This window comes from Antechinus flavipes, chromosome 3 (genome assembly GCF_016432865.1).
Source record: "Antechinus flavipes isolate AdamAnt ecotype Samford, QLD, Australia chromosome 3, AdamAnt_v2, whole genome shotgun sequence".
Lineage (NCBI taxonomy): Eukaryota > Metazoa > Chordata > Mammalia > Dasyuromorphia > Dasyuridae > Antechinus > Antechinus flavipes.
Window position 1 is genome coordinate 482,299,101 of NC_067400.1, and position 22,015 is coordinate 482,321,115.

Consider the following 22,015-nt stretch of genomic DNA (forward strand, 5'->3'; position numbering starts at 1 on the left):
TTAGTACTTTCCATTAAGTTGTATCACCTCAAATTTCTAGGTCAGTATCTTGAAAATTTTCCCTAAGGACCCTTTTCAATAAAATTCTTTGTTATGTAGTTGCCCTTACTTAAGAAGTTTTATCTTCAGTCAATATTCTCAGTCAATAGCAATGAAACTGTCTTCATTTTTCCCAATTAAGCTTTTAAATCAACTTATATGGTGTTTTCTACAGGTATCACAGTCGTCTCCCTCAATCAATGATTAAGAACTTCTCAACAAGACTTCTTCAGAAGGTACAGAAGTTCAGGCTAAGGTCAAGGCTTCCTTGTGAGGATCTCTTTTAGACCCCCTTAGTTCACTATTTTATCGTACCCTTGAAACTCCATTGTTTTGTTCTTTTCTGGATTTCTTTGGCTTTTAGTATCAATTCTCATCTAACTTATTTATGATTGGAAACTAAGCTACTTTTTAATGGGTAAAGGAGATCAAAAGATATTGTGAAAAGAAAAAAAAAGTTTAATCTTATCACAGTTTTAGAAACTATGGTGTTGCTAGACAATGCTAACACTTTGATCTTTGTCCTATTTGCTTTGTCCTTCAAATCCTTCCCTGTTTGTTTCTCTGTGTCTTTCTCTGTGTCTTTGTTTCTCTCTATATTCTGTCTGTATCTCTAATTCTTTGTCTCTGTCTTTCCATCTATGTCTCTCTTCTTCTTCCCTACTTTTCACACTCCTCTTCTTTTCCCTTCCCCCTCCCTTTCTTTCTCTCTCTCTCTCTCCATCTGTTTTTTTCCTCCCTTTCCCCCTCTCTCCTCTCTTTCTCTCACCAATAAAATGAGTGTATAAAGACCAATTTAAGACTTTGGTAGTGATGAACCAGCTATATCCAGTGAAAGAATCAGGGAAATGAGTGTGAACCACTACATAGACTTCCCAATCCCTCTATTTTTGTCCACCTGCATTTTTGATTTCCTTCACAGGTTAATTTGTACACTATTTCAAAGTTCAATTCTTCTTGTGCAGCAAAATAACTGCATGTACATATATACATATATTGTATTTAACATATACTTTAACATATTTAACATGAATTGGTCTACCTGCCATCTGGGGGAGGGGGTGGGGCGAAGGAGGGGAAAAATTGGAACAAAAGGTTTTGTAACTGTCAATGCTGAAAAATTGCCCATGCATATATCTTATAAATAAAAAGCTATAATTAAAAAAAATTAAAAAGACTTTGGTAGTGAGCTTCTGAGAAGCTAGGGCACTCCTTGATAAATTCTCTGATCTCCTTAATAGCAATTATCTTCTCCTGCCTTCTTGTTTTTCTAGGAATTAAATGGCTTATCTGAATCCTCAGGTTCTGTGTAATTTATTAGATCAAATATAGAACTCACAGGTATCACTTTTCTTTTTAACTTCCCTTTGGATTGTTTGATTACTTAAAGATTATATTGATCATTGCTTTAAATATCAGAAAATTAACTAATCTGAAATCTAATCTGAAATTAAATGAGTTAAGAAATCTAGATAGTGATTGTTTATTTCACAAAATATATCCCAAGAGGTCACAAACTCAAATATATTTCATTGGAAAGATGAAGTATCTTTATTTCTTGAACATGTATACAAATTAAAATATACATTGAATGCTTTGGGGAAATTGTAGCTAGGAACAAATATTGTACTGAAGAAATGTGAATTGAGAATTAAATTCTAATATCTAATGCTAATACTTTATTCATATCAAGAAGATAGAAATGGGTCCTATATACTTAATCAGGTATGGAGAACAGTCCTTATTTCCATCTCCGAATTTGTAATTCCCAAAGTGTCCCCACTATAGATTTGATGTTTCATTTTTCTTTGGCCTATGTGAGAGAAATCAATTTTTCCTTAAATCAGATGAGATAAATTATTTTTCTTCTTTTATGCTTTCTTAAATCGGGATTAAGTAAATATTTAAATTCTTTGAATGTTTCTGCTCTTCCCTTTCAGACAGCATCATGGTTCATTGTGCTCTCTTTGGGGCTAGACTGGATAGTCCTTTCTTTCTGGAATCAGAGAGATATATTTTTGGTATTGAGATAGCTAAGTTGCACAGTGGATAAAGTGCCTGGAGTCAGGAAGATCTGAGTTTAAATTTGGCTTAGGCATTTACTAGTTGTATTAACACCTGGGCAAGTCACTTAATCTATTTTCCTTGGTTTCCCCAACTGCAAAATGGGAATATTAGTAACAATTATTTTGCAGGGTTGTTAACAACATCAAATGAGATACTTGTAAAAGGTGCTTAGGAGATGCTATATAAATGTTTATTATATTCCCCTCCCCTTCCCTTTGTCCAACAGATCTATGTTTTCAATTCAATTGCATTGCTTTTAACTTTCTAACCTGAGATCATTGTTTTGTTCAGTCTATTCTTCTAATATAGCACAACCAAGAAGCAATGATAACAATGAATATCACTTGTGCAGTTATAGTCTTACCTTAACATATTTCAGAGGCAATACCCCAACATAATAGACTTTTGCTCTTAGAATTTCTCTAGCTCTTCTCTATAAAATGCATTGGAAAAGAAGCAAGCTTAAGGAGAAGTTGCAGGTGAAATAGAAGTAATAGAAGAATCCCACTAATGATAAGGGGAAATTGATTCTTCTCATTCTCTCCCCACCAAAAAATCATGTGTAGAGCACCAGCCCTGAAGTCAGAAGAACACGAGTTCAAATCTGGTCTCAAACACTTAACACTTTCTAGCTGTGTGACCCTGGGCAAGTCACTTAACCCCAATTGCCTCAGTTTAAAAAAAAACAAAAACAAAAACAAAAACAAAAACATGTGAAAACAAAAAGTTATCTGTAGCCCATTATTTATGGAGCTAATATTGACATTGTTTAAATGAACTTTCTTCTCTCCAGGATTTTCCTCATGGCAACTTTCACATCCTTGTTCCTCAGGCTGTAGATGAGGGGGTTCAGCATGGGCACAAAAATAGTATAAAAAACAGAAGATACTTTGTCCTGGTCCATGGAGTTTCCTGAAGAGGGCTGTAGATATATGACTGCAGCAGAGCCATAGAAGAGAGCAACAGCTGCTATGTGGGAGCTGCAGGTGCTGAAAGCCTTGGACCGGCCTTCAGGGGAGCGGATCCGAAGGATGCTGGTGATGATGCAGAGATAAGAGCTAACAATGGTAATACTGGGAATGAGGATGTTAAATGCACTAAAGCACAAAATCACTACTTCATTGAGATAGGTGCTGGAACAAGAAAGTTTCAAGAGGGAAAGGAGTTCACAGAAATAATGATGGATAAGATTGTTCTTGCAGAAGATCACTCTAAATATGCAGCTGGTGTGAGCTGTGGCCCCAACTAAACCCAGGATGTATACCCCACCCACAAGCCATGAGCAGGTCTTATGGGACATGGTGATGTTGTAAAGCAAAGGATTGCAGATGGCAACATAACGATCATATGCCATCACTGCCAACATGTGGCACTCAGCTATAGCAAAAATAAGGAAAAAATAGAGTTGTGTTATACACTCAGAGTAGGAGATGATATTATTCTCCGATACAAATTTCATCAGCATTTTGGGTGTGATTATAGTGGAGTGACAGAGATCAATAAAGGATAAACTACTGAGGAAATAGTACATGGGGGTGTGAAGATGGGAACTAAGGCCAATCAGGATGATCATACCTAGGTTCCCCACCACAGTAATCACATAAATGCCAAGGAAAAGAAAGAAAAAAGGCAGCTGGAGCTCTGGCCAGTCAGTTAGCCCTGTGAGGATAAATTCAGTCACTGGGGAGTCATTTCTCATGGCCATCTTTGATGGGTGATAGTGGCAGAATGATCTGTATAGATAAAAAAGAAGTACTAATTTAGGGAGACTCCTGATTATTACCCTTACCCATCAAAGGCTCATACAAAAAGGTAGACTCATTTCCTTGTTCTCGCTCAATCCTTTTACTTCTACTTGACCATGGATATCAAGCAATTCTTCTAACTTTGTGCTAATTGACAAAGATATAACTTCTGAGAAATGGAATTCAGCTGAATTGAAAGGTAATACGGTATAGTCCATGGAGTGTTTTGACTTGAAGTTTGAGTCTTGAGCTGGAGGGTCAGGTTCACATCTCACCTAAGCACTTGCTAGTCATATTATCCTGAATAAGTCACTTAACTGCTGTGGAATTTAGTTCCTCATCTAGAAAATGCAGACATTAGACTGATGTCTTTGATAGTCTCTCTACACTCATCCCTGCTCTAAACAGTGTATAATACTCTTAGGGAAGGGTTTGGCTTTTAGCTATTCATTTTATACACTGGTATTTCTTCCACCTCCAGCTTCTACATCATGTTTAAGAATAATGTCTCCATGTCAGAAATTTTAAAATGGGATCATAAATAGAGAGGTTCAGAGACTAATACTATTCACTCAGTAAAAAAGAAAATCAGTTGGATAAGGATTCTTTCAGAATAGATTAGATTTTGAGGATTGAAGGAGTCATTATAGTATTCATTCTCACTATACATGCTTCCATTCAACCATATTTCTGTTTGTGATACAACTCCCTATTAATTCTCGCTGTCTGATCTTTTTCACATTTTCTTTGTTATCATCAACCACATCAAACCCACAAAGGGCTCTCTCCTTGGTTCCATCCCAACTTTTCTTCTCCTCTTCCTCTAACTTTTCTTTTTAGTTGACTTCCTCAACCTACAACTATTTAAATATTAAATCTATGTCAATGACTTTCAGATCCATCTATGCAGTCCTAGTTTCTATCCTCCAATTGTCTCTCAGACTTTGCAAAGTATTCCTTAGAAATTTTAAATTCAAGATGTCCAAAACAATTTATTTTCCTAAAAATTTATTCCTCTTCTGAGCTTCCCCTTTTTGGTTGAAAGTATCACCAATCTTCCAGTTACCAGATTTGCAACCTCATTGTTATTCTTGTTTTCATTCTCACATGCCAAAACAGTCAACAAACTTGTCATCTTTACTTATATTGATTCTTTCCCATTTGTCCTCTTACAAACATAGTAGTCTATTTCTGAATATTATTACTTTTTGCCTAAACTATTCAAATACTTTTTATCTCAATTACTGCAACAGCTCCTTCATATTTCTACAATGCAATCCAGCCACCATCCAGCTACTCTCAGCCAATTTCCTTTTTAATAAATTACATTATCTTTAGGATTATGTATGTGTGTTTGAAAAAAGTATTATGTATGTGTGTTTGAAAAAAGTATATATATATATAATTAATATATCCATATATAATATATACACATATGTATGTATACTATATATGTAGAAATATACAAATATATTTTCCATTTATTATTTAAAGCCATATATAAGTTAGCACCAACCTACCTTTCTAGTGTTATCTCACATTGCTGTCCTTCATCCATGCTACAGTCTAGCAAGACTGGCTTTACTAATGTTCTATGACAATGGACCTCCAATTTCTATCCCTTTGCATTGTCTTCCATACCAAAAAAATACTCAAGCCTCACATCTGTTTTATTAGAATTCATAATTTTCTGCATGGTTTAGATCAGGCATTACCTTCTATATAAAATTTCTCTCCCACCATCCCCATTCTCATTTCCTAATACTTTGTCTACAAAATTATCTTTTATATATTTGATGTAAGTACACAATGTCTCTGAATTTCACACTTCCTGAAAGCAAGAAATATTTAACTTTTATTTCTATGTTAGGACCTCACACAATTGCTGGAACATAGTAAATATTTAGTGAATGCTTGCTTATTATTTGATTCACCTGGATGCTTCATTGCTCCTAGTTAATGAAGGTCTAAGAAGGCTGGGTGGGAATTGTTTCAAAGAGTTTTGAGCTCCCATAGTTCTGGGTTCAGATAAGTTAACTACAAAAGTGAAGTTAGATACTCACCTTCCAATGTTGAATCTTCTACCTTCTTCAACAGCAGTGTACTATTAGCCAATGTCTTTAATGGGATAAGTGATGACAATTTTTGCCACTGATCCTTCTCCTTCTCTTATGAGAATATGGATCTCAGTTTTTCATCTGTACTATTAATCTTTATCTTGAGGACACAGTTTCTTGAATCATTCTCTTAGATCAAGCATAACTTCTTGGTTTTACCAGGTTTTTGTTTGTAAAATTCCAAATTGATAAAATAACTTTTATGAATGTTATTGATTCATAGTTTGACTAGAAATATAAGAATGTACCTAAATTACAAAATCTCTCAAATATTAACTATTTGATATGAGAGTTTAAATCTCCATTTGCAGGTTTCTTGGATTTTATTAGATAGAGAGACAATAAATTCCCCAGGTTTTACCTCACCAGGGATACAGGTTGTGCTAGGAAGAATTCAAATGTGTTTGTCTCTCTCTTTTTTTTTTTTTTTCACCTGGCATGTCCCTTGGATTCCCTGTTGTTTAGTAGGTTTCCTCTGGGGAAAAGAAGTTTTTGGTATAGCCTGATTTATGGACTGGTGCCAGTAGGGGTGGCAAAATGTATTTAGACACATAGCATTAAAACTTCATAACAAGTCCCTGACTAGCCCCTTTCTAGATATGATATATTTCTTCCTTCCTCCCTTCCTTCCTTCCTTCCTCCTTTTCTTCCTTCCTTCTTTCCTTTTATTTTTGAAGGAGAAAGATACTAGATTCCATTGACACCATAGAAGGATATCCTCTGTCTTCCTTCATGCTAAAGTCAATGCAAAAAGACATCATTTTTTCAGAAAGGAGAAAAATAATGAAAAAATCTTCTTGGGCCCTTTGTCTAATGTTCCAAGAAAATATGTTGGAAGAAATTTATTTTGTTCTTTCAACATATAAGGAGTCTCTGATTTGATTTTAGGAAGGACATCAATGCAGTGAGGTGATTAATGAAAGTAGCTTTAGAATTGTTACATCATAGATACAGAAACTTTTGCTTATTATGGATATTTCAAGGTGAAAATAAAGTGATTCATCATCTTAAATCTCCTTAACGGGAGATAATCATCAATTACTAACTCAATATATTTATTTGGAATATATTACACATGTAGTCATAAGCTGAGGGACATAGATATGAAGGATGATTGTTCAGACTGACACACATGGAATAATTTCAGTGTTCCATATTATAAATTTAAGTGCTATTTTAAGGGTTAAGTTATGTAAGCACCTTTGATATAGGCTGAAATAGATCATTAAAACTTGAAAATTGGCTGGGGCTTGGAAGAAGTAAAGTTTGAATATTTAGATGAAGAAAGGACATTCTGGTTGCATAGAATTGCTTAAACAAAGCTAGGGAACAAAATGAATATATAATGTGCATGAAGTTGGAGGGGATAGGCCTGACTAGAATGAAATGTTTGATTTGGGTAGTGTTAGATAACATAAGTAAATAATTATAGTTAGATGAAAGTAGACAAAATATCAAAGCATCAAAAGTTAAACTTGATATGGTAACAAATGACCATCATTTCATTTGCATTATTTTATAATCATCCTGCTATTGGACTATGAATGGCTTTTAGGAATAATAATAGCTAATATTTAGATAGTTCTTATAATTATTATCTCATTTAATCCTCACAATAACCCTGCAGGTAGTGCTATTGTTATTCTATCATTATCTTCATTCTATAGATAAAAAAACTGAGGTAGAGGTTAGGGGACTTGTTCAGGGCCACATTGGAAAGACAGATAAGTGCTTTATTTCCATTTCCTTTGATACTTTCCTTTCTACATCAGTTTCTATTTCCTGGCCTATGCTGAATTATTTGCTCTGTGTAAGCTGTTTTTCATTAGTAAGGCAAATTAAATAATGAAGAACAAGATCTGTCACCCCAAGATCTTTTTTTTTTTTTTAGTTCAATTTAACATGTATGATTCTCAGTATTGGCAAAGTACTCTCTGTGTCTAGGCATTTGAATGTGAAGATCTGGATTCAGCATATATGCTTGTGTGTATGTACCTATGAACATTAGTGTGAAATAGACACAAATATGTAACATATCAAAGGTTGTCAGTGCCAGTGGAAATAGGTGCACCAGTTTCCCTTCTTCCCCAATATACATTTTCACTAATTTTTTAAAAACCTTTTTATTTTCAAAACATTTGCATAGATAATTTTCAACATTCACCCTTGCAAAATCTTGCGTTTCAATTTTTTTCTCCCTCCCTTCTCTAGACTTCAAGTAATCCATGTTAAACAGGTGCAATTTTTCTAAACATATTTCCACAATTAGTACAAGAAAAATTAGATCCAAAAAGAAAAAAAAAGAGAAAGAAAACAAAATGCAAGCAAACAACAAAAAAAGTGAAAATACCATTTTTACAAGTTTTTTTTTTTTTTTAGAAGCCAAAAATGGGTTTTAACTATAGCATGAAGAATTACAAATTATAGCATCACATATTTAATCTGGAAGAGATCAGTCAAGTTATGATATCACCTCTTCCCTCATTTTACAGGTAAAGAGACTGAGACCCAGAGAGTTTAAATGACTTGTCCAGGATCACATAGTAAATGTTTTAGGCAGGACCCAAACTCAACTCTTCCTGATTATATCTACATCCAGTGTTCTTTCGACTATACTACATCATAGATATGAAAGCCATAAGGAAAATATAACATACCTTGCCTAGAATTTTTGAAAAGATTAAGTTGAATTATGCCTTGATGCAAAGGGCTGAATTAAATAACTTTATGTGATTCTTTAGCTGTTTCCTGCATTTTCACATGTTCTAATTTGAATAATTCCCCTTTATCTCTATACTGAGTTTCCATTGTGATCCTTAGTCTTCATTCCTCTACCAGTTCAGACTATATGTGGAATGAAGCATTTGTCTACAATTTCAGCACTGCAATGAGACCTGTATGGTAAAAATTCCTAGAATCCTTTGGAAGAAAAATAGATGGTATTTAAAAGTTGATATCTTCAGAGAACTGTGTCTGAGTCAATATCTGGGAAATGTTTCTCTAACTTTATGTTAATCAGAAATACCAGATGTCCCCTTGTGTTCAAGGATGAGTATCCCAATGCAAAAAATATAAATATGCTCTTTGAATTCAAACTATATGGAGATGTATATTATATAGCATTACTGACTCTTGGGTTTCCTTAGCCCTCTTTTGGAAACACATTTAGGATCCTAGGGTCATAGAATTTGGAGTTTAAAAAGAACGTTGAAAATCATCTAGTCAAATTGCCTTACTTTCGTGATTAATCACCTATGTCATTTTGCCAAGCTGTAACTTGTTGAGAATCCTGTCTACAAAGTCTTTAACAAATCTTCTAGCCTTTCTTGAAGATCTTTAGTGAAAGAGAACTTGTTACCCCATAAGGCTGTTACCCCATATTATACTGTTTGATACATTTAAATGTAAGAATTCGAAACACCAAGTCTCTGCCTATCTGAAACTTCCACACATGCTTCTAATCTAGTCCTCTGGGGCCAAGCAAAACAAATCTAATTGTTATTTCCCAAGACAGTTCTTTCAACATTTGAAGATAGGTATCTTGTTTCCTGCTCAAATCTTATCTGCTCCAGGATACTCTCATCCTCATCCCACCGTTATTTCATCTCATCTTTGTATAGCATGATTTTGATTCCTCTCTCATTATTTTGATTTACTTTGAGGACATTTCAGTTTATTAGTGTCCTTCCTAAAAAGCAAAACCAAACAACAACAACAACAACAAAAAACACCTGCAATTGAGACCAATCCTCCATATGTGACCTGACCAGGACAGAACACAGTGTTTCTATCACTTCTTTGGTTTTGGATGTTCTTTTAATGTAGTATATGGACTCTTTTAATGTAGTATATTAATATTTTTGTTGTCATATTGCATTATTGACTAATGTTGAGCTTGCAGCTCAGTAACATATTGAAATCTTTCTTTTTTTTTAATTTTTATATAATAATTACTTTATATTGACAGAATCCATGCCAGGGTAATTTTTTTACAACATTATCCCTTGCACTCATTTCTGTTTCGATTTTTCCCCTTCCTCCCTCCACCCCCTCCCCTAAATGGCAAGCAGTCCTATATATGTTGGATATGTTGCAGTATATCCTAGATATAATATATGTTTGCAGAACCGAACAGTTCTCTTGTTGCACAGGGAGAATTGAATTCAGAAGGTATAAATAACCCAGGAAGAAAAACAAAAATGTAGATAGTTCACATTCGTTTCCCAGTGTTCTTTCTTTGGGTGTAGCTGCTTCTGTCCGTCATTTATCAATTGAAACTCAGGTCTCTTTGTCAAAGAAATCCACTTCCATCAAAATATGTCTTTATACAATATCGTTGTCGAAGTGTATAATGATCTCCTAGTTCTGCTCATTTCACTTAGCATCAGTTCTCGCCAGTCCTCTCTGTATTCATCCTGCTGGTCATTTCTTACAGAACAATAATATTCCATAACATTCATATACCACAATTTACCCAGCCATTCTCCAATTGATGGGCATCCATTCATTTTCCAGTTTCTAGCCACTACAAATAGGGCTGCTACAAACATTTTGGCACATACAGGTCCCTTTCCCTTCTTTAGTATTTCTTTGGGATATAAGCCCAATAGAAACACTGCTGGGTCAAAGGGCATGCACAATTTGATAACTTTTTGGGCATAATTCGAGATTGCTCTCCAGAATGGTTGGATTCGTTCACAACTCCACCAACAATGAATCAGTGTCCCAGTTTTCCCGCATCCCCTCCAACATTCATCATTATTTTTTCCTGTCATCTTAGCCAATCTGACAGGTGTGTAGTGGTATCTCAGAGTTGTCTTAATTTGCATTTCTCTGATCAATAATGATTTGGAACACTCTTTCATATGAGTGGTAATAGTTTCAATTTCATCCTCTGAAAATTGTCTGTTCATATCCTTTGGCCATTTATCAATTGGAGAATGGCTTGATTTCTTATAAATTTGAGTCAGTTCTCTATATATTTTGGAAATGAGGCCTTTATCAGAACCTGTAACTGTGAAGATGTTTTCCCAGTTTGTTGCTTCCCTTCTAATCTTGTTTGCATTAGTTTTGTTTGTACAAAGGCTTTTTAATTTGAAGTAATCAAAATTTTTTTTTTGTGATCAGTAATGGTCTCTAGTTCATCTTTGGTCACAAATTTCTTTCTCCTCCACAAGTCTGAGAGATAAACTATGCTGTGTTCCTCTAATTTATTTATAATCTCGTTCTTTATGCCTAGGTCATGGACCCATTTTGATCTTATCTTGGTATATGGTGTTAAGTGTGGGTCCATGCCTAATTTCTGCCATACTAATTTCCAATTATCCCAGCAGTTTTTATCAAATAATGAATTCTTATCCCAGAAGTTAGGGTCTTTGGGTTTGTCAAACACTAGATTGCTATAGTTGATTATTCTGTCTTGTGAACCTAACCTTTTCCACTGATCAACTAATCTATTTCTTAGCCAATACCAAATGGTTTTGGTGACTGCTGCTTTATAATATAATTTTAGATCAGGTACAGCTAGGCCACCTTCATTTGATTGTTTTTTTCATTAATTCCCTTGAGATTCTCGACTTTTTATTGTTCCATATGAATTTTGTTGTTATTTTTTCTAGATCATTAAAATATTTTCTTGGAAGTCTGATTGGTATAGTGCTAAATAAATAGATTAGTTTAGGGAGTATTGTCATCTTTATTATGTTTGCTTGGCCGATCCAAGAGCACTTAATATTTTTCCAATTATTTAAGTCTGACTTTATTTGTGTGGAGACTTTTTTATAATTTTGCTCATATAATTCCTGACTTTCCTTTGGTAGATAGATTCCCAAATATTTTATGGTATCGACAGTTATTCTGAATGGAATTTCTCTTTGTATCTCTTGCTGTTGGGTTATGTTGGTGATGTATAAAAATGCTGAGGATTTATGGGGATTTATTTTGTAGCCAGCTACTTTGCTAAAGTTATGAATTATTTCCAACAGCTTTTTAGTAGAATCTCTGGGGTTCTCTAGGTATACCATCATATCATCTGCAAAGAGTGATAGTTTGGTTTCCTCATTGCCTACTCTAATTCCTTTAATATCTTTCTCGACTCTTATTGCCGAGGCTAGTGTTTCTAATACGATATTAAATAATAATGGTGATAGTGGGCAACCTTGCTTCACTCCAGATCTTACTGGGAAAGGTTCCAGTTTTTCCCCATTGCATATGATGCTTACTGATGGTTTTAAATATATGCTCCTGACTATTTTAAGGAAAAGTCCATTTATTCCTATGCTCTCAAGTGTTTTTATTAGGAATGGATGTTGGATTTTATCAAATGCTTTTTCTGCATCTATTGAGATGATCATATGGTTTTTGTTTGGTTGGTTATTGATATAGTCAATTATGCTAATAGTTTTCCTAATATTGAACCAGCCCTGCATTCCTGGTATAAATCCTACTTGGTCATAGTGTATTATCCTGGGGATGATTTTCTGTAATCTTTTTGCTAATATTTTATTTAAGATTTTAGCATCAATATTCATTAGGGAGATTGGTCTATAATTTTCTTTCTCTGTTTTCAGCCTACCTGGTTTAGGTATCAGTACCATGTCTGTGTCATAAAAGGAGTTTGGTAGGACTCCTTCAATTCCTATTTTTTCAAATAGTTTATTTAGCATTGGAGTTAATTGTTCTTTAAATGTTTGGTAGAATTCACATGTAAATCCATCTGGTCCTGGGGATTTTTTCTTAGGGAGTTGATTGATAGTTTGTTCTATTTCTTTCTGAGATGGGACTGTTTAGGATATTTACTTCTTCCTCTGTTAGTTTGGGCAAGCTATATTTTTGGAGGTATTTTTCTATTTCATTTAAGTTGTCAGATTTATTGGCATAAAGTTGAGCAAAGTAACTCCTAATTATTGCTCTAATTTCCTCTTCGTTACTGGTGAGCTCTCCCTTTTCATTTTTAAGACTAACAATTTGATTTTCCTCTTTCCTTTTTTTAATCAGATTTACTAAGGGTTTGTCTATTTTGTTGGTTTTTTCATAGAACCAACTCTTAGTTTTATTAATTAATTCAATAGTTTTTTTACTTTCAATTTTATTGATCTCTCCTTTTATTTTTAGAATTTCAAGTTTAGTGTTTGACTGGGGTTTTTTAATTTGTTCCTTTTCTAGCATTTTTAATTGCAAACCCAATTCATTGACCTTCTCTTTCTCTATTTTATACAAATAGGCCTCTAGAGATATGAAATTTCCCCTTATTACCGCTTTGGCTGCATCCCATACATTTTGGCATGATGTCTCATTATTATCGTTTTCTTGAGTGAAGTTATTAATTATGTTATGATTTGCTGTTTCACCCAATCATTCTTTAGTATGAGATTATTTAGTTTCCAATTATTTTTTGGTCTACTTCCCCCTGGCTTTTTGTTGAATGTAATTTTCATTGCATCGTGGTCTGAAAAGGATGCATTTACTATTTCTGCCTTACTGCATTTGAGTTTGAGGTTTTTATGTCCTAATATATGGTCAATTTTTGTATAGGTTCCATGAACTGCTGAAAAGAAAGTGTATTCCTTTCTGTCTCCATTACATTTTCTCCAGAGATCTATCATATCTAACTTTTCTAGTATTCTATTTACCTCTTTGACTTCTTTCTTATTTATTTTGTGGTTTGATTTATCTAATTCTGAGAGTGCAAGGTTAAGATCTCTCACTATTATAGTTTTACTGTCTGTTTCTTCTTGCAGCTCTCTTAATTTCTCTTTTAAGAATTTAGATGCTACCCCACTTGGTGCATATATGTTTAATATAGATAGTGCTTCATTATCCATGCTATCCTTTAGCAAGATATAGTGCCCTTCCTTATCTCTTTTAATTAGGTCAATTTTTGCTTTAGCTTGATCTGAGATCAGGATGGCTACCCCTGCTTTTTTGACTTCACCTGAAGCATAGTAGATTTTGCTCCAACCTTTTACCTTTAACCTGCATGTGTCTCCCCGCTTCAGGTGTGTTTCCTGTAAACAACATATTGTAGGATTCTGGCTTTTAATCCATTCTGCTAACTGCTTCCTCTTTATGGGGGAGTTTACCCCGTTCACATTTATGGTTAGAATGACTAATTCTGTATTACTTGCCATCTTGTTAACCCCGGTTTATGCTTTTCTCCCTTCTTTCCCCTTTCCCCCCCTTCCCAATATTAAGCTTGTGAGCACCACTTGCTTCTCACAGCCCTTCCTTTTTTAGTATCCCTCCCCCCGCCTTAGAGTTCCTCCCCCTATCTTACCCCTTTCCCTCCCAGTTTCCGTATTCCCTTCCTCTTAGCTTATTCCTTCCCTTTTCACTTTTCCTTTCTCACTTTTCAATGAGGTGGGAGAAGTTTCACCATAGATTGAATATGTCTTAAGATTTTTCACTTAAAGCCAATTCTGAAGGCAGTAAGATACCCACTATATTCAATCCCCTCCATTCTTTCTCTCAGATATAATAGGTTTCCTATGCCTCTTCATGAGATGTACTACCCCCACTTTACCCTTTTTCTGGTACAATGTCCTTTCCACATCAGTTTCTAGAACAAGGTATACATGTATTCTTTATACATCTTTATAGCTGAAATATAGTTCCCAAGATTAATCTTTACCTTTTTAGATTTCTCTTGAGTTCTATGTTTGTAGATCAAACTTTTTGTTAAGTTCTGGCTTTTTCATCAGAAATAGATGAAATTCGCTTACTTAGTTGAATGTCCATCTTCTTCCCTGGAAAAAGATGCTCATTCTCGCTGGGTAAGTTATTTTTGGTTGCATACCAAGTTCCTTAGCCTTTTGGAATATCATATTCCAGGCCCTTCGATCCTTTAATGTGGATGCTGCCAGATCCTGGGTGATCCTTATTGTGGCTCCTTGATACTTGAATTGGGTTTTTCTAGCCGCTTGCAATATTTTTTCCTTCATCTGAGGGTTCTGGCATTTGGCCACTATATTCCTTGGTGTTTTGATTTTAGGATCCCTTTCAGTGGGTGATCGATGAATCCTTTCAATGTTTATTTTTTCCTCTGTTCCTATGACTTCTGGGCAGTTCTCTTTGATAATTTCCTGGAAAATAGTGTCCAGGCTCTTTTTTTTCATCATGTTTTTCTGGGAGTCCAATGATTCTCAGATTGTCTCTCCTGGATCTGTTTTCCAGGTCTGTTGTCTTCTCCAGAAGGTATTTCACATTCTTTTCCATTGTTTGATTTTTTTGGATTTGCTTGACTGATTCTTCTTGTCTCCTTGAGTCATTCAATTCCAATTGTTCAATTCTGATTTTCAGTGAAGTATTTTCTTCACTCACTTTTTAAAAATCTTTTTCTACTTGTCCCATTGAGTTCTTTTGTTCTTTGGAATTTTTTTCCATTTCGCCAATTTTGTTTTTTAGAGAGCTGTTTTCTGTTTCCAGTTCACTAATCCTATTTTTCAAGGATTTTACTTCTTTATCTACTCTCTCTTTAACTTTCTCCAGGCTCTTTTGCCAAGCCTCCCTCTCCTTTTCCCAAGCTTTCCTCTCCTTTTGCCAAGCCTCACTCTGCTTTTCCCATTTTTCTTCTAGCTCCCTTGTGAGAGCCTTTTTAATTACTTCTACGAGGTTCATCTGTGCTGAGGAACAGATGATCTCCTCCTTTGGGGATTCATCTGGGGACTGTCTGTTTTTAGTTTCCTCAGGATTTAGAGTCTGCTCTCTATCTGTATAGAAGCTGTCAAGGGTTAAAGTCCTCTTCAGTTTCTTGCTCATTCTGTCTAATAATCAAAGACAAACTAGCAAAGAAAAACAGAAAAAACTGGAGTCTTTCTTTGGGGGAGGGGCTGGGTATGTTATCGAGCTTCCTCTCCAGACTGCGAGGGGCAGCAGTGAGGCACTAGCAGGACTGTGTGCGCCTGCGCTCTGAGGTCCCAGAGCGTGCTGAGTCACTGTGGGAGGGGAAAGGGGAGGCGGCCAGGTCCCGAGAGACTCCAGCTGTTTGGGGTTGTATTCTTCACCCCCGGTGTTTTTAGCTTCTCTGCTGGGCTGCTGACTTGCTGCCAGGGCAAAGTATCCAAACCTGTAGAAATGTAGATTGAGAAGAGCCTTGAATGACACACTGAAGAGTTTGTTCTTTGTGCTACAGGACTAGCATGATACTGAAATCTTAATTGCATTTATGGAGAGTAAAATATTTGGTTTATGCTCGTATGTAAGAATAGTCATTGATCATGAGCCATTTGCCTTATATTGATTTCCAAGGTCAACTGTGAATTATCATATGCCTTGATGGTTTATCTTCAAAGCACTGGGCTGAAATCACCAAATGACCTGCTGTTTAGCCCCATATTTGAAACTCCTTATGAATAAGGATTTTCTTTTTCATTTTCTATCCCAAGATTTCAGTTTCTGTAACATAGACCTGGGGTGGTCATCCATTCTGTAGGACTTCACAGTGGAAGTTCATTCATTACATATAATATATATATATGTATGTATATATGTATATATATATATATGTATAATGTATATGTATATGTGTGTCTGATTATGTATTTTAAATCCATCATTTGTATCAGGAGGAGGACAGTATATTTCCTTATCAATTCTATGGAATCATGATTGGTCATTGGATGATTAGTTCATAATTCTAATGCTTTAAAACTGTTTTCATAATTGCACATTTTATAAAATTGATAGAAAAAAACTTGCTTTGGCTTCAGCAAGTTAGAGGAGGATATCAGAATTGCAGGGCATGGAGAAATTAAGATTTAGAGATAGATTTACCTAAGATCTCACAGCAATGTTTGTGACAGCACAGGAACTAGAGCTACTCATTTCTTCTCAATCTAAGCCTTGTAAGATGAGAAAAGATAGCAAAATTAAAAGACAGTTATGTAACAGAAATATATCTCTGAAAAGCAGTTATGGGAAAGGGAAAAAAGATAAAAAGATATGTATTGAGAAACTTTTTACCTCTTACCCAATTTTGGATGAAAGTCACTGAATAGTCCAAAATACACGTTGTGATGCTTAGAAAGCTGCTTGCTAAAGGAAATTGTCACCAATAAAATTTGGCAATAAAAATTCATCTAAATCTCATCCCCCTCAAAGACAGAACATTCCCAGATAGAGTTAGGTTGGTGCCTGTCAAGTAGTGATGAGAAGACCCAATCAAAAGGCCAATCAGGGTAGCCAGGTAAAGGGACAAAGAGGAAAAATGTACATCTCCAAGAGAGTCACCTGAACACAGATTCAGAGAATGTAAAATTCCTGTCATTTAAAAGACAGAAAAATAGTATGAGCCTTCAGCTGAAGCCCAAGAATCGTGGGGCCCATTGGATGAAAAGAACCAATTCAGATTTTATCTCATGAAAATCTCAGGAATTATGTGAACGTATAATGCACCAGCATTGCACATTGAAGATATTTTATCTCCTCTGTTTGAAATACCTTTTGTCTTCAGTTCAGTTTACCACTTTGATATAAACCAGCTTTTAAAACGGTACCCATTAGAGTTGAGGAAGAAGCCCCTTTTGTTCAGGCATGGGGACAAAAGAGAAGCCAAGGCATAATTGCATGAGCAGGCAAAGCCATAGGAAAACATTTCCTTTTGCTAGATCAAGTTGGATTTTGTATTTGGAGCTCATATGACAATGATGTTGCTCTTATATGAAGAAAGTCATCAAGTTGTCATTTGTACTTCCAATCATATTCAGGTTGACTGGCACCAAAAAACCTAAAAAACCATATTGTTGAGTGCTTTGTTTTTATGAATGCCATATGGAACACCCAGGACATCAATAAACCTCAAATCTGATCTGATGCTTAATGACTTATAATGCTCCTTCTTTCCGAAGGTGGATAGATATTATCTAAGAGCATGAAAAAGTTTGTCTTCCTGAAAGAGTTTATCTTATTGAGTTAGCTGCTGGATGATTTCAAGAAAATCATGAAGACTGAGGTCTTTTTTGGCTTACGGAGCTACTGAAAGAGCACATCTCAATACTTGAGCAACTATTTGGAAAAACAGGTAAAGAAGGAGTCCTACCAAATTTTTTTTATGGCATAGATATGCTGCTATCTAAATCAGGTGGGGTCAAAACAGAAAGTTATAGATGAATTTCTCTAATGAATATTGATGCAAAAATCTTAATAAAATATTAGCAAAGAAAATACAGCAAGTTATCCCTAGGATAATATACCATGATCAATTAGGATTTATACCAGGAATTCAGGACTGGTTCAATATTAGGAAAACTATTAGCATAATTGACTATATCTATAACCAAGCTAACAAAAATCATATTATTATCTCAACAGATACAGAAAAAGCATTTTACACAATCCCAAGACTCATTTCTATGAAAAACACTAAAGAGTATAGGTATAAGTGCATTTTTCCTTGAAATGATCAGTAGCATCTATTTAAAACCATCAACAAGCGCTATATGTAATGGGGATAAACTAGAACTATTCCCATTAAGATCAGGGGTGAAATAAGGTTGTTCACTATCACCATTATTATTCAATATTGTATTAGAAATGTTAGCTTTGGCAATGAAATGAAAAAGAGAATAAAGAAATTAGAGTATGTAATGAGGAAACCAAATTATCACTCTTTGCAGATGATATGATGGTATACTTACAGAATCTCAGAGAATCAACTAAAAAACTATTAGAAACAATTCATAACTTTAGCAAAGTTGCACAATACAAAATTAATCCATATAAATCATTAGCATTTTTATATGTTACCAACAAAGTTCAGCAGCAAGTGATACAAAGAGAAATTCCATATAAAATCAGATAAATAAAGTCAGATCTAATCAATTAGAAAAAATATGAAGTGCTTATGGGAAGACTGAGCTAAGATAATAAAAATGACAATACTACTTAAATTAATCAACCTATTGATTGCCATGCAAATCAAATTCACTCTTATTTTCACAAATGGTCAGCACAAACCTCAGATGATACCAATGCCAGGCCTCACATTAAGTCCTATATGAGAACTTTTCCAGATTTTACATAGATGGCTTAGTTTCTCATCACAAGTATAAACTTATCTAAGGCTGCTTAGGAAGCTTTGAAGAAAAAAAATGGTAAATAGCTGATATCTGATCCTATGAACTTGTTCTTTTTCTCCCTTCAGCATTTGGAATGAATATCTTCAAAGTCAAGATAAAAGTCTTTTCAGAAAACCAAGAGCCATCAACCTCTTTTCTTGTGCCTTATAATTTGCCTCCAGAAATTTTCAACAATAAAAATTGTCCATAGATTTTGAATAGTACCTACATTAAGACAAAAATCAATAAAAATATAATAGAATATGAAAATGTTCACATTTGGTTTCCTAAGTCAATATTGAGCTGCTGGGAATTCTTTGGATGGCTTGGTGGCTCTTATTTTTATTTTTATTTTTGGTTTTTATATTGTTATTTTTTACTATTAAAGCTTTTTATTTTCAAAACATATGCAAGGATAATTCTTTAACATTAACCCTTGCATAAGCTGGGAAAACATTTTTACAGTTAAAGGTTCTGATAAAGACCTCATTTCCAAAATATATACAGAATTGACTCTAATTTCTTATGAAATCAAGCCATTCTCCAATTGACAAATGGTCAAAGGATATGAACAGACAATTGTCAAATAAAGAAATTGAAACTATTTCTACTCATGAAAAGGTGTTCCAAATCATTATTGATCAGACAAATGCAAATTAACACAACTCTGAGATACCACTACATACCTGTCAGATTGGTTAAGATGACAGGAAAAGATAATGATGAATGTTGGAGGGGATGTGGGAAAACTGGGACATTGATTCATTGTTGGTGAAGTTGTGAATGGATCCAACCATTCTGGAGAGCAATTTGGAACTATATTCAAACTGTGCATACCCTTTGATCCAGAAGTGTTACTACTGGGTTTATATCCCAAAGAGATATTAAAAGAGGGAAAGGGACCTATATGTACAAAAATATTTGTGGCAGCCCTCTTTGTAGTGGCTAGAAGTTGGAAATTGAATGGCTATCCATCAATTGGAGTATGGCTGAGTAAATTATGGTATATGAATATTATGGAATATTATTGTTCTGTAAGAAAGGACCATCAGGATGAAAATAGAGAGGCTTGGAGACACTTACATGAACTGATGCTAAGAGAAATGAGCAGAACCAGATCATTATACAATTCAACAACAATACTATGTGAGGATCAATTCTAATGGAAGTGGCTATCCTTGACAGTGAGAGGTTCCAAATCAGTTCCAGTTGATCAGTGATAAACAGAACCAGCTATACCCAGAGAAAGATCATGGAGAAATGAATGTGGATCACAACATAACATTTGCACTCTTTCTGTTGTTGTTTGTTTGCATTTTTGTTTTTCTTCCCAGGCTATTTTTTCTAAATCTTATTTTTTCTTGTACAACAAGATAACTGTATAAATATGTATACATATATTCTATTTAACATATACTTTAACATGTTTAACATGTATGGGACTGCCTGCCATCTAGGGGAAGGGGTGGAGGAAAGTAGGGGAAAAGTTGGAAAAGAAGTGTTTGCAAAGGTCAGTGGTTTGTCAATAAAAAGCTATAATAGTTTTAAAAAATTAATCCTTGCAAAACCTTGTGTTCCAATTCTCTGCATTCTTCCACCCTCTTCCCCTAGATGGCAAGTAGTCCAATATATGTTAAACATGGTGGAAATATATGTTAAATTCAATATATATATATATTTATATTTATATTTATACAATTATCTTGCTGCACAAGAAAAATCAAATCAAACCAGGAAAAAAAATGAAAAAGAAAATAATATGTAAGCAAACAACAATAGCGAAAATGCTATGTTTCAAATCATGCTCAGTTCCCACAGTTCTATCTCTGGGTGTAGATGGCTCTATTCATCACAAGATCATTGGAACTGGTCTTTGCATTTCATTGTTGAATAGAGCCATATCCATCACAATTGATCATCATAAAATCCTACTATTGGTGTGTACAATGATCTCCTGGTTCTGCTCATTTCATTTAGCATCTGTTCAGAGAAGTCTCTCCAGGCCTCTCTGAAATCATCCTGCTGATCATTTCTTACAGAACAATAATATTCCATAACTTTCATATACCAGAACTTATTCAGCCATTCCCCAACTGATGGGTATCTACTCAGTTTCCATGTTCTTGATACTACAACTACGGCTGCCACAAACATATTTGTATATGTGGGTCCCTTTTTCTCCTTTAAGATCTCTTTGGGATACAAGCTAATAGAAACACTGCTGGATCAAAGGATATGCACAATTTTAAAACTCTTTGAGCATAGTTCCAAATTGTTTTCCAGAATGGCTGAATCTGTTCACAATTCCATCAACAATGTATCAGTGTCTGATTTTTCCCATATCCCTTCTACCATTTATCATTATCTTTTCCTGTCATCTTAGCCAATTTGAGAGTGTGTAGTGATATCTCAAAGTTGTCTTAATTTGCATTTCTCTGATCAATAATGATTTAGAGCACTTTTTCATATGACTAGAAATGGTTTCAATTTCTTTATTTGACAATTATCTATCTGTTCATATCCTTTGACCATTTGTCAAATGGCAAATTCTGATAAATTTGAGTCAATTCTCTCTATATATTAGAAATGGGGCCTTTATCAGAACCCTTGAATGCAAAAAAATGTTTTTCTAGTTTATTGCTTCTCTTCTAATCTTATCTGTATTAGTTTTGTTTGCACAAAAACTTTTAACTTAATACAATCAAAATTATCTATTTTGTGATCAGTAATGATCTCCAGTCCTTTTTTGGTGACAAATTCCTTCTTCCTCCCACAGATCTGACAGGTAAACTATGTTCTTCTAATTTGCATACGTCACTCTTTATGTCTAGATCATGAAGCCATTTCAACCTTATCTTGGTATGTAAATTATTAGGTCTGGGTCAATACCTACTTTCTGCCATACTAGTTTGCTATTTTCCCAGCAGTTTTTGTTAAATAGTAAGTTCTTATCCCAAAAGCTGGGGTCTTTGGGTTTGTCAAACACTAGATTACT

General features: G+C 34.6%; 1 protein-coding gene and 1 pseudogene across 1 annotated transcript; one reads left to right on the forward strand and one right to left on the reverse strand.

The window, feature by feature from the left end:
• Window positions 1-2,875: 2,875 nt before the first annotated feature.
• On the reverse strand, window positions 2,876-5,490 carry LOC127558053 (olfactory receptor 8G1-like). The gene is made up of 2 exons (XM_051991286.1): window positions 5,479-5,490; window positions 2,876-3,811 (listed from the first exon to the last, which is right to left on the reverse strand). The coding sequence occupies exons 1-2, from the start codon at window positions 5,488-5,490 to the stop codon at window positions 2,876-2,878; spliced, it is 948 nt and encodes a 315-aa protein (XP_051847246.1).
• A 10,640-nt stretch (window positions 5,491-16,130) lies between these two features.
• On the forward strand, window positions 16,131-17,890 carry LOC127557334 (tyrosyl-DNA phosphodiesterase 1-like; annotated as a pseudogene).
• The last annotated feature ends 4,125 nt before the right edge of the window (window positions 17,891-22,015 follow it).